The sequence below is a fragment of the Salvelinus namaycush genome, chromosome 7 (assembly GCF_016432855.1).
Source record: "Salvelinus namaycush isolate Seneca chromosome 7, SaNama_1.0, whole genome shotgun sequence".
NCBI classification, from domain to species: domain Eukaryota; kingdom Metazoa; phylum Chordata; class Actinopteri; order Salmoniformes; family Salmonidae; genus Salvelinus; species Salvelinus namaycush.
In genome coordinates this window covers 25,700,627-25,717,661 of record NC_052313.1, presented here as the reverse complement: position 1 = coordinate 25,717,661, position 17,035 = coordinate 25,700,627, and the positions used below count along the sequence as shown (strand labels likewise).

At 41.8% G+C, this 17,035-nt stretch overlaps 3 protein-coding genes across 3 annotated transcripts; 2 read left to right on the top strand and 1 right to left on the bottom strand.

The window, feature by feature from the left end:
- The first annotated feature begins 6,741 nt into the window (after positions 1-6,741).
- On the top strand, positions 6,742-9,258 carry LOC120050408 (regulator of G-protein signaling 20-like). The gene is made up of 4 exons (XM_038996996.1): positions 6,742-6,899; positions 8,155-8,238; positions 8,689-8,923; positions 9,064-9,258. Exons 1-4 carry the CDS (start codon positions 6,742-6,744, stop codon positions 9,256-9,258), a joined length of 672 nt encoding a protein of 223 aa, XP_038852924.1.
- Positions 9,259-9,901: 643 nt separating this feature from the next.
- Positions 9,902-12,479, bottom strand: LOC120050407 (acyl-protein thioesterase 1-like). The gene is made up of 9 exons (XM_038996995.1): positions 12,249-12,479; positions 11,922-11,953; positions 11,723-11,788; positions 11,543-11,590; positions 11,382-11,452; positions 11,174-11,247; positions 10,965-11,066; positions 10,579-10,755; positions 9,902-10,441 (listed from the first exon to the last, which is right to left on the bottom strand). Exons 1-9 carry the CDS (start codon positions 12,315-12,317, stop codon positions 10,391-10,393), a joined length of 690 nt encoding a protein of 229 aa, XP_038852923.1. The 5' UTR covers positions 12,318-12,479; the 3' UTR covers positions 9,902-10,390.
- Positions 12,480-12,605: 126 nt separating this feature from the next.
- Positions 12,606-16,927, top strand: LOC120050406 (39S ribosomal protein L15, mitochondrial-like). The gene is made up of 5 exons (XM_038996994.1): positions 12,606-12,788; positions 13,188-13,345; positions 13,522-13,687; positions 16,185-16,308; positions 16,419-16,927. The coding sequence occupies exons 1-5, from the start codon at positions 12,684-12,686 to the stop codon at positions 16,754-16,756; spliced, it is 891 nt and encodes a 296-aa protein (XP_038852922.1). The 5' UTR covers positions 12,606-12,683; the 3' UTR covers positions 16,757-16,927.
- Positions 16,928-17,035: the final 108 nt, after the last annotated feature.

The following is a 17,035-nucleotide window of genomic DNA, read 5'->3' as shown; positions in this document are numbered from 1 at the left end:
TTGAACGATGTGTGAAATTCCAGTCCATACAATACAATATGGTACATTAATACAGTTCACGCTCAAAAATATTAGCCTACTGTAGTTAGTTTCATTTATTTACCCAAGAGAGCATATAGCTAGCAACATCTATAGGCTTGTATGTTTTTCTGTCGTGTGTAATGTGCAGTATAGCCTATATCATAAATGTATTGGAGAATGGCACAATCATTTGGGATTTTGGGGCTTGGGCTCATTAAATGTCTTTAATGTAGGGCTCATACAACAGATTTAATCTATTACTCTTCAGGTTCAGGTTGCATCAGGCTTGAATTTTTTTTAGCAAATGTCTAATCAAATCCAGACATGGCCCTATTTATATGCTTTATATTGCTTTTGAATGGCACTTCCTGTTCTGGCGGGAAATACCTGGTAACCCGGGAGAAAAGTAATTTATTCTCGGGGTGGAATATTTGTGAATACACAGAAAATATTCAACCATACTAGACACCGCCTATATAGGCCTAAGCATGCTATAACGTAGGTGTAGGCCTAAATGTACATTGTCTTGTATATATCATTTTCGCATGTGATCCTATTGGATGTTAATGGGATAACATGTGACAACATGTAAAAGAAACATGTAATAACATGAAACTACTATGTGACAACATTTGAAAGTTTTTCAAATGTAAAACTGCTAATTCATTTTCACCTGTGAATGTTTTTCACATGTGAAAATACATTTCCACATGTGAGAGTTAGATTTTCACATGTGAAAGTTTATAATGTTGGTGTGGCATACTATTCTGTTTTTATGTTACTCCTAAATCACTATGATGAATATAATACTTTTTCTTTAGTGTATTTTTAACAAAGCTGAGACTTACTTTGAAGTCCAAAGCCAGGTGAAATGTGTTATTGACACAGATATGGTAGCAGGAAGATCGGCATGCCATGAACCAATAGGTTGTCAGTTCATATCCCAGGTGAGGACATGTTGAAAAAGAATTACTGTATAAATAAACATAATGTAATCATGTATGTCAAAGTGTGTAAAATATGTATGTTGAAAGCACTGCGACTGCAAGACGTTCCAGGAACATCCTAACAACTCATTTTTCTTTGCAGGGCATCATCTGGGAAGCTTCATGTGAAATATAATCACATGTGAAGTGTTCCAAAACCACATGGTTTCATAGGATTTCACATGTGAAAGGTTATGTGATCATGTGAAAATCCACATGTGAAACCTTTTGTGAAATATCATCATATGTGAAGTGTTCCAACACCACATGGTTTCACATGATTTCACATGTGAAAATGTATTTTACATGTGCAAAACATGGAAATTCCACATATGAAGTGTTATAAATCCACATGGCTTCCCAGGATTTCGCAAGTGAAAGGTTATGTGATCATGTGAAAATGTATGTTAAACCTCATGTGAAATATCATCACATGTGAAGTGTACCAAAACAACATGGTTTCACATGATTTCACATGTGAAAGGTTATGTGATCACATGTGAACATCCACATGTAAAACTTCTTGTGAAATATCATCACGTCATGTGTTCCAAAACAACATGGTTTAACATGATTTCACATGTGCAAAACGTAGAAATTTCACATGTGAAATTATGTGATTTTACACATGTGTAATCATGTGGACTAAGGCCAACCTTGTCTTCAAGTAGATGATTCTCTGCTTGGAAACTAATCACGGGTCTATATACAGTTGAAGTCGGAAGTTTACATACACATACAGTGGGGCAAAAAAGTATTTAGTCAGCCACCAATTGTGCAAGTTCTCCCACTTAAAAAGATGAGAGAGGCCTGTAATTTTCATCATAGGTACACTTCAACTATGACAGACAAAATGAGAAGAAAAAAAATCCAGAAAATCACATTGTAGGATTTTTAATGAATTTATTTGCAAATTATGTTGGAAAATAAGTATTTGGTCAATAACAAAAGTTCATCTCAATACTTTGTTATATACCCTTTGTTGGCAATGACAGAGGTAAAACGTTTTCTGTAAGTCTTCACAAGGTTTTCACACACTGTTGCTGGTATTTTGGCCCATTCCTCCATGCAGATCTCCTCTAGAGCAGTGATGTTTTGGGGCTGTTGCTGGGCAACACGGACTTTCAACTCCCTCCAAAGATTTTTGAGATCTTTGAGATCTGGAGACTGGCTAGGCCACTCCAGGACCTTGAAATGCTTCTTACGAAGCCACTCCTTCGTTGCCCGGGCGGTGTGTTTGGGATCATTGTCATGCTGAAAGACCCAGCCACGTTTCATCTTCAATGCCATTGCTGATGGAAGGAGGTTTTCACTCAAAATCTCACGATACATGGCCCCATTCATTCTTTCCTTTACACGGATCAGTCGTCCTGATCCCTTTGCAGAAAAACAGCCCCAAAGCATGATGTTTCCACCCGCATGCTTCACAGTAGGTATGGTGTTCTTTGGATGCAACTCAGCATTCTTTGTCCTCCAAACACGACGAGTTGAGTTTTTACCAAAAAGTTCTATTTTGGTTTCATCTGACAATATGACATTCTCCCAATCTTCTTCTGGATCATCCAAATGCACTCTAGCAAACTTCAGACGGGCCTGGACATGTACTGGCTTAAGCAGGGGGACACGTCTGGCACTGCAGGATTTGAGTCCCTGGCGGCGTAGTGTGTTACTGATGGTAGGCTTTGTTACTTTGGTCCCAGCTCTCTGCAGGTCATTCACTAGGTCCCCCCGTGTGGTTCTGGGATTTTTGCTCACCGTTCTTGTGATCATTTTGATCCCACGGGGTGAGATCTTGCGTGGAGCCCCAGATCGAGGGAGATTATCAGTGGTCTTGTATGTCTTCCATTTCCTAATAATTGCTCCCACAGTTGATTTCTTCAAACCAAGCTGCTTACCTATTGCAGATTCAGTCTTCCCAGCCTGGTGCAGGTCTACCATTTTGTTTCTGGTGTCCTTTGACAGCTCTTTGGTCTTGGCGATAGTGGAGTTTGGAGTGTGACTGTTTGAGGTTGTGGACAGGTGTCTTTTATACTGATAACAAGTTCAAACAGGTGCCATTAATACAGGTAACGAGTGGAGGACAGAGGAGCCTCTTAAAGAAGAAGTTACAGATCTGTGAGAGCCAGAAATCTTGCTTGTTTGTAGGTGACCAAATACTTATTTTCCACCATAATTTGCAAATAAATTCATTAAAAATCCTTTTTTTTTTCTCATTTTGTCTGTCATAGTTGAAGTGTACCTATGATGAAAATTACAGGCCTCTCTCATCTTTTTATGTGGGAGAACTTGCACAATTGGTGGCTGACTAAATACTTTTTTGCCCCACTGTAGGTTGGAGTCATTAAAACTCGTTTTTCAACCACTCCACAAATTTCTTGTTAACAAACTATAGTTTTGGCAAGTCGGTTAGGACATCTTCTTTGTGCATGACACAAGTAATTTTTTCCAACAATTGTTTACAAACAGATTATTTCACTTATAATTCACTGTATCTCATTTGCAGTGGGTCAGAAGTTTACATACACTAAGTTGACTGTGCCTTTAAACAGTTTGGAAAATTCCAGAAAAATGTCATGGCTTTAGAAGCTTCTGATAGGCTAATTGACATCATTTGAGTCAATTGGAGGTGTACCTGTGGATGTATTTCAAGGCCTACCTTCAAACTCAGTGCCTCTTTGCTTGACATCATGGGAAGATCAAAAGAAATCAGCCAAGACCTCAGAAAATAAATTGTAGACCTCCACAAGTCTGGTTCATCCTTGGGAGCAATTTCAAAACGCCTGAATTTACCACGTTCATCTGTACGCAAGTATAAACACCATGGGACCACGCAGCCATCATACTGCTTAGAAAGGAGGCATGTTCTGTCTCCTAGAGATTAACGTACTTTGGTGTGAAAAGTGCAAATCAACAGCAAAGGACCTTGTGAAGATGCTGGAGGAAACAGGTACAAAAGTATCTATATCCACAGTAAAACGAGTCCTATATCGACATAACCTGAAAGGCCACTTAGCAAGGAAGAAGCCACTGCTCCAAAACCGCCATAAAAAAAGACAGACTACGGATTGCAACTGCACATTTGGACAAAGATCGTACTTTTTGGAGAAATGTCCTCTGGTCTGATGAAACAAAAATAGAACTGTTTGGCCATAATGACCAAAAAGGGGGCCGCTTGCAAGCTGAAGAACACCATCCCAACCGTGAAGCACGGGGGTGGCAGAATTATGTTGTGGGGGTGCTTTGCTGCAGGAGGGACTGGTGCACTTAAAAAATGGATGGCATCATGAGGATGGAAAATGATGTAGATATATTGAAGCAACATCTCAAGACATCATTCAGGAAGTTAAAGCTTGGTTGCAAATGGCTCTTCCAAATGGACAATGACCCCAAGCATACTTCCAAAGTTGTGGCAAAATGGCTTAAGGACAACAAAGTCAAGGTATTGGAGTGGCCATCACAAAGCCCTGACCTCAGTCCTATAGAAAATGTGTGGGCAGAACTGAAAAAGCTAGTGGGCGCAAGGAGGCCTACAAACCTGACTCAGTTACACCAGCTCTGTCAGGAGGAATGGGCCAAAATTCACCCAATTTATAAGCTTGTGGAAGGCTACCCAAAACGTTTGACCCAAGTTAAATAATTTTTAAGGCAATGCTACCAAATACTAATTGAGTGTATGTCAACTTCTGACCCACTAGGAATGTGATGAAAGAAATAAAAGCTGAAATAAATAATTCTCTCTACCATTATTCTGACATTTCACATTCCCGAAAATAAAGTGGTGAGCCTAACTGACATGAGACAGGGAATTTTTACTAGGATTAAATGTCAGGAATTTTGAAAAACTGAGTTTAAATGTACTTGGCTAAGGTGTATGCAAACTCCCGACTTCAACTGTATAATTTAATCCATTTTGAATTCAGCCTGTAACACAACAAAATGTGGAATAAGTCAAGGCGTATGGATACTTTTTGAAGGCAGTGTATGTGTTTTCTCGCCCATATTAGCAGCAAAGATATCTGATATTTAACTTGGCGCTGCTTCGGGAAACATATTCAATACAGCATCCATCAAGTCCTATCAAAACTGGAGCGCGCCTTTCTTTTAAGATAGCTAGATCGCTACTGCTATCTGGTGGCTGTAGGCACCTACTGCTCTCATATGCAAAGAGAGGCCATATCCATGCGCTCCAATGAGGTAAGGTGGTTTTCCAGCTATGAGTTGGCTGAAATATTTGGCCTTGTATCATGGGAAGACGTTGGTCACAAATTATAACACCATATCAATGACCCAAACCATTACATAGGCTTATTATGATTGGTTTGAAGTCTGGACCCTGTATCATGATGATGAACTTAGAATAAAATCTCTATCACTAATGGTCGGTGGGTGATGTATCGGTTTCTTCAGTTGCTGTGAAGTAGGCTATGCTACAGATGTTAATATGAGAGCATTATCAACCATTGCGCGAAGCCTCCAGTAAAAGCTGGTCCGCCCTTCTTCAGAGCTTCAGCCACAGAACATATTTTTGCACTCGAACAAAACGCATGCGCATCGAGCAAAGCAATTTGTCCGTTGCAGACCAGCGCAGACGGATGTGATCGAGGCAAGAATCACCTGTATTCTGGCATTCATGGTGACAGTGAGTACAGTTACATTGGAATTTCCTCTTTGAAATATAATTGAATGCTAAACTGTGAATTAGATTCAACACCAACAATCCAGATGGCAAATGAGAATTCAGTCAGCATAATCTACAATAATTATCATTTTTACACATGATTGGGGACTAGATAATTATTGCCAGCATAGTTTCTTGACAATCTCGTTCTATCTTTGGTATGTAGCTATCCAAATGAATGGTTATGTATTTATTGCTGTAGTCATAACTTGCACCAGATGCCATGTTGTCCATTTTTTAAGAAAAATACTAATGCTTTAAGTATTGTATTAGGCCTATAGTCTGTCAGCATACAGTATTTCGTTACATGTATTCTTAGTCTTTATTATAACCTAATACATGCTTAAAATGCGGTCTAACCCCCAAGGATTCATCTGTGTTGCATCTGAGGATGCTAGGATGGAGGCAGTAACGCCTTGTCTGTATAACTAACACCACGCCTCCGTCTTTCTCATGCAGTGCATTTTTCATCACAGAGCGCGTTACAATAGTTTGATCCTGCAAATGATAGGCTATAATGCTTGGTAATAGGCATTTAATAGCTTATATATATTTATGCATTACTGTCAGTGACAGTATTTTGCATAGCCAAATGGTACTACATTTCTCACTATAATAAGTTAAAGCTTTGACAGTGTAAAAGTTCGCGCAGGGATCATTCTGTTCTGTTGAAGTGGTCAGAGTATTCCGCAAGACATGCGCACTCGAAATGATGTGACGACATGCCATGGTGATTCCCTCAGTAATATTTTTCCTCTGAGATGATTATACAGTACCATGGTTTCATGATGTTGTACCAGTCTTTAAAATGTCGTATTCCCCCCCCCCCTCATCAACCTTTTCCCTCTGTCATCCACATGAAGATATGGATTAGGGATGGATGACTGATACCTGCCTTCTATGTCATCATGTTCTGGACCGAATTGATTGTCCAGGTGGTATAGCCTAAAACGAATGCAGTGTGCTGTACTGTTTTGTCGGGGTGTGTGTTCTCCTGTATTGTGGGTGTGTCTGTCCTACATCTTCAGCATGATGTTGTGTCTTGGTCTGCAGCCCATGGGGTCCGAGCGGGTGGAGATGCGCAAGAGACAGATGCAGGTACACCAGGAAGCTGCTGCCGGTGTTCTCCAAACGCAGCACGGGATGGGGAACACGCCCACCAACGCCTCCAATGCCTGTTGCTTCTGCTGGTGTTGTTGCTGCAGCTGCTCCTGGTAGGTACCACTATACCAAATATTTTTATAACTAAACCAACATAGACCATAGCCTGTCGTTTCCAATAGGAACAGATGAGTCATAGTGGGAAGAACAAGCAGGGAGGTGGGGAGAGCCAAGCACGAGCTGGTGAGGTTTCCTATTGGCCCGTTCTAGCATATATCTGCATATTTCCGTTGGGGAACGCCTACTTTGTGAAATGCGTGTGTGAAGTAACTCAATTCGCCTTTGCACTCCTTTTAAACAACCAGCTTTTTAAAAACTTTAGCAAAGGCCAAAGTCAACAAAACTTTCTAGTTTCTAGTTTTGGGAACATAAAACTGTATTGAGATCAAAAGTTTCATCGATGAGAAAATGTGCAGAATGTAGGCCAAAATCCATATCCTTCCATCTTCTCCCACTGCCGGCTGCTGGATTTCGTGGCAACGCCAAGCTGATGCTTCATATTTATACATCCAGTGAAAGATCTGTCTCATTGTTCTATCTGTGACAATACTGTCCATAGTAAGGGGTTGCTTACCTAACAGCACCCTATTGCATATATAGTGCACTTCTTTTGACCAGGGTGCATAGGGCTCTTGACAAAAGTAGGGATCTACTTAGGGAATAGGGTGCCATTTGGGACATAGAGGGACCTACTGTAATGAGATTCCATACCATGCTCCTACCAACACTCCAAACTCTTACGCTACATATACTCTGCATAGGACACAAACAGCAGAGCATGAAAACTGAGCGGCAGCCGGTTACACACACAGTCTCATTGGGGGGGAAAAACACAGGGACATTTATGTTATGGAGTTATTGACATCTACGTAAGCAAGTTATGCCTCTTCCTGTTGTGTGCAGAATAAGAGCATGCTAATTCAGTCCCCATCGAGTGGGAATAATCTCTGTCTCCACATCAACCTCAATTCAGTTATGCTAATTGTCGCAGCGCTACAAAGTGTGGCCGGGGAGCACAGATGTGGTGGATTCTCACAGGGCTTTAATTAGACTACAGGTGACTGCCACACCAGGTGTTGCAACACATCTCCAAGGACTGGATGACAGTAGTGTTTACGGAAGCCCCCCCCCCCCCCCCCCCCGCAGAGTTCACGAAGCAGGATGTGCACCTCCCACCACTTTTTTTCACCGCTTGGAACTAACAGCATGCCTCTCTATCTGCTACCCACCATCCCAATTGACAATACCTGAAACACACATTGTACATTGATACATTTTCTATTTCTATTGTTTTTCACTGTTTTTCAGTCTGACTGTTAGGGCGGATGATGAGAGGATTAAAAAAAACACCTATGAGAGGAGGGCAGAGGAAATCGCAAACTGTGATGACAGGTAACTTCTGGAATACTCTGGTCGCCATTTGCGATCAACATCAAAATCATATAACACTTCACTAGTTCAAGATTTTAGTCAATCAGATGACTATGGTTGTGTGAGCATATAGGTTGTAAGATTATGCATATCATTGATTCGAATATTGTGATAACTATTGTATAATAATGAGAATCAGCTCTTCGCAAGTATATCCCCTATACAGCTAGCCACATACTTTAAGAAAAACAAGAAGAGGGGATATAGTTTAGCCTGTTTAATGTCGACTTTAAATGGGGTCTCTAGACATGGAGATCCTATTAAATGACTTATATGTAATTTAATGTTCTGAGTAATTATATGTTCGGAGTTCCATATGTAATTGTATGGAGCTAGAGCTGAAACATTGACATTGAACAGTCTCAACGATATCTACTGTATGAAATAAAGAACATGGTCTCTCTTTTGTAGCCCCAAGCCTATTCTGGAGGATGCGATGACATGGACCATGTCATTTGAGAGGCTGATGAAGAGCTCTGCAGGGCGGGGCTGCTTCCGCCAGTTCCTGAGGACAGAGTTCAGTGAAGAGAACATGATGTTCTGGTTGGCCTGCGAGGAGCTCAAGAAGGAGACCAACAAAACTGTGGTGGAGGAGAAAGTACGACAGATCTACAAGGACTTCATCTCCATCCTCTCCCCTAAAGAGGTGAGCCTACACCGCCCTAGGCATGTATAAGACTGAGGTGCTTTACTCTAATTGCGCTATAAGTTCAAGCAATAAGCCTATAATTTTTTTTTCTCTATAGAGTGTTCTTATTCCCTTTAAATTGATATTTCCTTCTCCAGGTGAGTTTGGACTCGCGTGTTCGAGACGTGATTAACAAGAACATGTTGGAGCCCACGTCGCACACGTTCGAAGACGCCCAGCAGCAGATCTACACGCTGATGCAGAGGGACTCATACCCACGCTACATGAACTCTACAGCGTACGCAGAGCTGCTGCAGGACCTGGCCGAACAGCCACCTGCCACAGAGCCATAGACTCTCACTCACCATCAATCACTCTGCACTGCTTTTAGAGGACACTTGTCTTATCCAAATGGGGTTTTAGGTTTAGCTTTCAGTTACAGTTCAAATGTTGATTGATCAACAGGTCAATAAGCTGTATTTACCAAACAGTATTTATTAAGGTGTAAACTACTGTTTATATTACCTTGAATATTGACTTTCCAAAATACTCAGAGCAAGCAAGAACATACGCTAGATTCAGTTCCCGATTGCATATATATATATATTTATATTTTTATATATTCCCTAGCGCTTGGCATTGCACTTTTCTGAGGGGGAAGCATGTTGTATCAGTGAGCACTGCATTCGTGTGTAGGTCTATTGTCAGCCTTGAAGCATAAAATTAGGTTTGACTTATTGTTAAGAAGACATGGGGAAGTGCCTTGACATTAGATCATTCACCTTCAAGATCGTTTGAATAAAATATCACAGAAATGGTGCAACAGTTGATCACAACAATAGTAACTTTTTACATACAGTGTAAGCTGATACCTGGAAATAGATCTTGCCTGTGGATTTAAATATTGTGATGCTGATTCAATCCAATTTTTTTTCTCACACAAAACGTAAACAGGAATATAATATATGTATGAAATAAATAGAATGTGACCATTCATATATGGTATTTGTGTATTGAATTGACAGAGCATTGCTTCCAATTCTTACAAATCTATTAAAGCACAATACTTCTATGCCATATTCTTATTTTACTGTTGGATTATATCAGGGTTTTATACATTCATTAAGTTATTTATTACAAATCAACATATTAAAGATTCATATTTTCAAACCATACAATCTAAGATACTCCCAACACATGTATTCCCTGGAAAAGATGGCATCCCAATAGCAAATAGCTACACTACTGGCAACTGACAACATTAACAATTCAAATACTGAGGATTCCACCTGGCTCCAGCAGAAAATACAATAGTTTCAGTTATGATGTCCCTCACCCCAGCTTGTCTCTAGCCCTAGGGCCTGTCTCTGACAGCCAGGGTTAGCAGGTTCTATTGAATGAGGTCTGTGGTTCAGACAGTCTACGGAGCGTCACAGGTGTCACCTTCGATGAGCTCTGATGGCGGTGGGTGTGTGGGTCTAACTGTTAGATTGGAGGAAGCTGCTTTTCAATAAACTGCTTGATATCCATCATTTCCTGTAGGATGCAAGAAAGACAAGTATTACTGCACAAAATATAGTCATTTCATATCAATAGTGCATGTCCAAAGTCTTCAAAAAGTGCCAATCCTCATACTAGTCTCTTCTCACAGCCACTGTGCAAACCATACTAACCTCAGGGCAGGCACTGTGTGGCATTCTGGGATAGGTCTTGAAGATGATGTTGGATGGATTGCAGAGGGTCTTTAGCTTCTCTACAGTGAGACATCCAAACATTACGGGCACCAGAGGGTCCGCCTCGCCATGGCACTGCAGGACATGCATCTCATTGTTGGCAGAGTTTCTCGATGCCTGAAAAAAGACATCATTATGGTTAGATTTAAAATCAGCTACGATTTGCAATGCCTCTTAAATGATTTGATCTGTCTTGGACTTTGAACATTGTTGATTTGTGTGATTTGGTAAAGTAACAAGCTGATAGACTGTTTGCATTCCAAAACAATTGAATGGATCATATGCAAAACCTAAGCGCACCACAGAACACTTATAATGCAGGATACCTGGGGGAAGGAGTTCCGTAGAGGGAGCCAGCAGCTGAGAGCAACCACTCCCCCCAGCTTCTGTTGGGTTGTGAGAGCTGTGTACAGAGACAACGCTCCACCCTATTTATGCCAAAGCACACAAAAACATGAATACTCACTGTCTTACCACAGAATTATGTATATTTCAGCATTGTTTTACAGTTTTTTGTTGTCATACACTAGTCTACCTGAGAAAATCCCCCAAGAACAATTCTGTGTGATGGTATTCCATTCTTCACTTCTTGATCTATCAGTGCTTTAACTGAGGAGATTGGAAGCAGTCAATCAAATCAAGCTCAAATAGAATCATGTCAAGCTCAAGTTCATTCCGTTTTAAACTTCATCATACTGTAATGTCCTAGTACTGCTACATTCAACCCTACTACTCTAACTTACTATTCTCTGAAGCCTGTTTAATACCAGCTTCGTCTTCCTCTGCATCTGTTTGCAATCCGATTATGTCAAACCTAAAACATAGAGGGGAGTGATTAACCCAAATAGTACTGTTCTTCGATATTGCCTACTTAATATAAAATGAAAGAGACTTCACTTCTTACCAGGAGGGCATGGACATGCCCATGTTTAATGTAACCGGCTTGATTGGACTGAAAAATCAAAATAACAAAAATATTTCAATGTCAGTAATAAATGTGTATACTAAACCCAATGTCATCAATAATCACTATCATCAACATTATCCAAATACAGGAGCTGTACTTGTCCACAGAGGTACTCACGCGTGAGGACAGATGTATTTCACATGTGGTGTCCGGATCCCAGCAAAGGCCTCTGCCCAGCCATGGCTATGAACAAAAGCAAATGACATTTTATGAGCTATAGACTATAGTGAATGGAAATAATAACAACAGATAACCCTTAAATCAATGGTGAGTGGAAGGAGTAAGATGAGGGATGAAACTAATGAGCTGCACATACCCAGTGTCACCTAGGCCATGAAGAAATATCACCTGCAATGCAAAATAGATACATAAATGTACAATGTGGTTAGCTTTATTGACAACACTTCAATGTCTATGGTTGGTATATCTAGGTCAGGGGTGGCCAACCCTCCACCTGGAGAGCTACTGTGCAGGATTTTGTTACAGCCCTACACTAAAACACTTGATTCTAGCTTCCCACTAGTGGTCCTTTACTGGGAATATAGACGTACGTGAGACTATAGTTTTAATGTGAGGGCAAGTTATTGCCCGCAACAATAAACTATGCATTCAAAACTCGCTGTCAAAAATCATCTTAACTCACCGCTGCAGTGGCTTTCCGAGCGGCAGGTACAATCGCAGGCAAGGGCACTGACATACTATTACCGCACATACAACGTACAGGCAGCTGGTATTCGCCAAGAGAATTGACAATGTATCCTTGGATGGAACGAAAACGTTAAATTTGTATCGCCCTTGTTATTACATGCGATAGTTGCGGGAACAGTATGTTTACGTACTCGCGGGCATCAGTTTGGCAGAGAGAGAGCGCAGTAAGAATTCATTAACTGGTAAACCCAGTGGATAGGACAATGTACTAATCCATTCAATTCCTCAATTCGTAGAAAATACAGATGGTCTAAAAGTCTGTGAAACAATGGCACTTCCGCTTCCGGCAAATGCCAGATTGTGTGTCACGTGAGCCATATCCATGGTAGCCGATTTTGTCCTTGGGTTACGTTGACATGTGGAGAGGACGATGTCTTTTACGAGAAAACCTGGTGGGAAGGCATTAGATATTTTGCAGAATTTGCCTCGTATTTCATTAGCAAACTTACGACCTGAACCGGGGACCAAGAAGGCTGTAAGTATGCGTTTACCAGATCATCAGTTGCTGAATAGCTAGCAAGCTAACTAGCATGGCTAGTAGTAGCCATCAGCTAACGTTAGCTAGCTACTGTAACTTAGCCAGCCAAAGATGGCTTGCTTGTACAAATAGTAGCTAGCTATAGCTAAATCTCTTGTTTACTCCTAGAATGTAAGCACAACATCTGATTTTAACACAATTGGTCAGTTATCATCACTGTCTGTTACATCAAACACAAGAAAATAGCATAGTAAGTTAGTTATAATTTCTAGTCACACAGTTTTGGTCTTGTCTAGCCGTCTCAAACAGACATTTGTTACATGAATTCATTGTGCCAATGACAAACAATTAGCGATTCTAACGCTGGTATTTTTTATCTTGTCTATTATTTTGCAGGAGAAGAAACGAGGCAGAGGTCAACATGGAGGAAACAGAAGTGGCCGGGGTCACAAAGGGGAGAGGCAGCGAGGCAACCGACCTCGCCTGGGGTTCGAGGGGGGTCAGACTCCCTTCTATCTAGCCATCCCCAAATACGGCTACAATGAGGGACACAGGTAAATACATTGATGTCCATTGTTGAACACTCCAGATTCTAACATCAAATGATCATACTATACAGAGTTGGTGGCCTAGAAGCAAAAAAGTCCTTGTAACTTTTCATACTGCATCTCTGTACATACATAGCTAGAGACAGGAGATTATACTCACAAATTTGTGCTCTTCTTCCCAGTCGGCGGGCTCAGTACCAGCCCCTGACCCTGAACAGGCTGCAGTATCTGATTGACCTGGGCCGGGTTGACCCCACTCAGCCCATTGACCTGACTCAGCTGGTTAATGGCAGGGGAGTGACCATCCAGCCACAGAAGAGGGACTATGGTGTTCAGCTTGTTGGCGAGGTAAGATGGTTGTCTTGGCTACGTTCATGCGTAAACTGTCATATCTAGCCGATGTCTCTGCTTGATTTGGAGGAGTTAATTGTTACAGAAGCTTCAATTAAACATTGGAGGTGAAGCACAATCTCACAAAGGCAGTTGAGTGCTTATGTGTATGTGTAACAGATGTTAATTGTACTCTCCTTGCGTTGTTTTGTCCAAATAGACAGCCAGTGGTCCCAGTTGAGCATTATTTATTAGGTTGTTAAATAGGAAACAGCACGTTAGTTGTACAGGGCTTAATGATGTTGATGGCTGTCGATGGTACAATCCCTTGCATCACATTTTCATACTGGGGAGACCTGACGTTCGAGATCTCCCCCTATCTGCAAGCGGGGCCAATAACAACACGCCATGTCATCGGAATTGAACCAACCAATAAGAATGCTTGAACATTAAACACACCTTTCTCTAGAGGCAAGTGGAAACATAACCAACCATGTTACATTCTCCCCTGCTGAATTACACTTGCATACTATAAAGAAACAAAACGAGGTATGCAATACCTTGCAATATATATGTCGCTAAATATTCCAGTGCAAAGACTATTCTCTAAAGAGAATTAGGAGAATTTAAAGACCCCGTAGGAAAACATGCATGTTACATGTTCAGTACACTCAGTGACAATAAGAACCTTCATCGTGGACACCCTTCAAAGCTGTCGCCCTCGTGGAGGTGGGTACTACATACTGGTACGTCTTCTTCTTTGACAGCAAACTTTTGGTAACGCGATATAGTACACCCATTTTCAGAGTTATCTTCTCCCAGGTCTTCAGAATCTGCAGAGCCTCAAGTGGTTCATGGCCACGTTCCCTCCTAGAAGGTCTCCGGCCCCTGTCCACGTAGAAGACAACTCTGGCGAGTGCGTCATCCTGGCGCTGCTTTGATATCAGGTCATCACGGGATAGCACTCTCACATCTGACACCTCAGATGGCACCAGTGACTGAGTGCGCTGAGGCAGTAGGAGCGCACAGTTCTGTAGACCCGCCTCCCCTTGCGACCTCAGGACTGCTGACACCGCTTCCTTTGACAGAGAACCAGGAGAAGGATAGGAGGTAGTTTGGCAGTCCATGACAATTTCACAGGCATCTGCCTCAATTGACGGTGAGCAGCTCTCGAGGTCGAATGGGTGGTTCGACCAGCAGAACACATCTTGCACCTTCTCAGCATGTACTCCCGCAGCTTCTTCCAGCAGGGCCTTGTATGGAACCCTTGTGATGCGGTGGAGAGCGCTCGGCTGCACAAATGGCTGTCTACTGAGTGCATCAGCAATGACATTCTTGGGACCTGGGATGTACTTCATGTCAAACTCGAATGGAGCAAGTTTAGCAACCCATCTCTGTTCACAGGCGTCCAATTTGGGCTTGGACAGGATGTATGTTAATGGGTTGTTGTCTGTCCATACAGTAAAAGGCTTGCCCCTTAGCCAATGACTAAACTTCTCACAGACGGCCCAGCGTAAAGCGAAAAACTCTAACCTATGGGCAGGATACTTTGACTGTGCATAAGTAAGTGATTTGCTACGGGTCTGGCCGCAGACCCATCCTCTGGCACCTGGGAGAGGACAGCACCTAATCCATTACTAGATGCGTCTACAGACAGCAAGAAAGGTCTACTAAAATCAGGGTGGGCTAGCATGACCTGATCGAGGAGAGCTTGTTTCAACTGACTAAAGGCCTGTTTGCACTCACCAGTCCAGTCTGCTGCTGTGAGTTTCCTATGGTTTCCTCTTGCCTTTCCCATGGCTTGGTGCCTTCGTACCAGTTGTCTAGACTAATAGACTATCATTCCGAGAGAGAACTGAATCTTCCCCTGGGAGGGCACGTCCGTGTTATCCTCCATGAGATCCTTCTCTGTCATCCCTGCAATAGCCTTCACTTTTTCTGGGTCTGTGGCCACACCTCCTTCACTGATGACATGCCCCAAGAACTGCACTGACCTCTTCATGAAATGGCATTTCTTTGGAGTCAATTTCAGATTATGGGCTTTGAAATACTGAAAAACTGATTCCAAGTGTTGCAATCTAAGTTCTTCAGTCGGGGAAAAAACCAGCACGCCTTGTCATCGGAATTGAACCAAACAATAAGAATGCTTGACCATTAAATACACCTTTCTTTAGAGGCACGTGGAAACAACCAACCCTGTTACATATGTAATGCAAGGAGTATGGCTATTTCTTGTACTGCATTGTTGGTTAAGGGCTTGTAATTAAGCATTTCACGATAAGGTCTACACCTGTTGTATTCGGCGCATGTGACAAATAACATTTGATTTGGATTTGATTTGGATCTGTAGTTATTTAGTGCACCTATCTTTTGCCAGAAGGTGGCAGTATTTAGCTAATTAAGATTGTAGCTGTCATTATGATACCCAAAGACTGTTTTCCCCATCCCGCTAGTTTGTTCTGTTTTGGAAGTCTATTTTATTTAATGTTGCATCCAATTGTGTGTGTGTTACTAGGGTGCTGGTATCTTTGCGGCGAAAGTCAACATAGAAGTTCAGATGGCATCTGAAGAGGCCATTGCTGCCATTGAGAGAAACGGGGGGATGGTCACTACAGGTTTCTATGACCCCAGAAGCCTTGGTGAGTAGTAGTGACACATTAGGCCAAAACTTAATGATCTTGCTATGACGCCACTTAAATTGTATACATTTTGGAGTGTTTGTAACCCTGTGCTTTCCTCTGTCTGTTAGCGGTCCTCTGTAAGCCTGTCCCATTCTTCATAAGTGGACAGCCCATTCCAAAGAGAATGTTGCCTGGGGAAGACATGGTCACCTACTACACAGATGCTACCAACCGGGGTTACCTGGCAGATCCAGAGAAGATTCAAAAGGCACGGATAGCCTTGGCCCGGAAGTATGGCTACGTTTTACCGGACATTTCCAAAGACGAATTGTTCCACATGCTCTCTATGGTAAAGAACCCCAGACAGATCTTCTTTGGCCTCTCGCCAGGCTGGGTAGTCAACATGGCCGAGAAGAAGATACTGAAACCGACTGATGATAAACTGCTCCAATATTACAGTTCATAAATGATTCAAATTAACATGCTCCGTTGATGTACATAAATGTCATGATTTTTTGTGTGATTTTTTTTTTTTTTTACGGAATGTCTCTGAGCACAACTTGACAATAGATTCAGCTTTTCTTAACACCACTGATCTACTGCGTGTGCTGTATTAAATGTTCATCATTTAGTGCCATTGTTCTGTCGTTCATCTTAGGGGTGTTTCACCCAAAATCTGACAATGTATTTCTACGGTGCGGCTCTGTATGTAATGCACCATGCTTTACGAGCAATGCTTATAGTG

Coding starts and splice junctions, on each gene's coding strand:
- LOC120050407 (XM_038996995.1), bottom strand. CDS start 12,317: ATGTGCGGTAATAGTATGTCAGTGCCCTTGCCTGCGATTGTACCTGCC. Junction 11,453..11,542: donor GGCATGTCCATGCCCTCCTG/GTAAGAAGTGAA, acceptor TCTATGTTTTAG/GTTTGACATAATCGGATTGC. Junction 11,248..11,381: donor TAAACAGGCTTCAGAGAATA/GTAAGTTAGAGT, acceptor CAATCTCCTCAG/TTAAAGCACTGATAGATCAA.
- LOC120050408 (XM_038996996.1), top strand. CDS start 6,742: ATGGGGTCCGAGCGGGTGGAGATGCGCAAGAGACAGATGCAGGTACAC. Junction 6,900..8,154: donor TGTTGCTGCAGCTGCTCCTG/GTAGGTACCACT, acceptor ACTGTTTTTCAG/TCTGACTGTTAGGGCGGATG. Junction 8,239..8,688: donor ATCGCAAACTGTGATGACAG/GTAACTTCTGGA, acceptor TCTCTTTTGTAG/CCCCAAGCCTATTCTGGAGG.
- LOC120050406 (XM_038996994.1), top strand. CDS start 12,684: ATGTCTTTTACGAGAAAACCTGGTGGGAAGGCATTAGATATTTTGCAG. Junction 13,688..16,184: donor GTGTTCAGCTTGTTGGCGAG/GTAAGATGGTTG, acceptor GTGTGTTACTAG/GGTGCTGGTATCTTTGCGGC. Junction 16,309..16,418: donor CTATGACCCCAGAAGCCTTG/GTGAGTAGTAGT, acceptor TCTGTCTGTTAG/CGGTCCTCTGTAAGCCTGTC.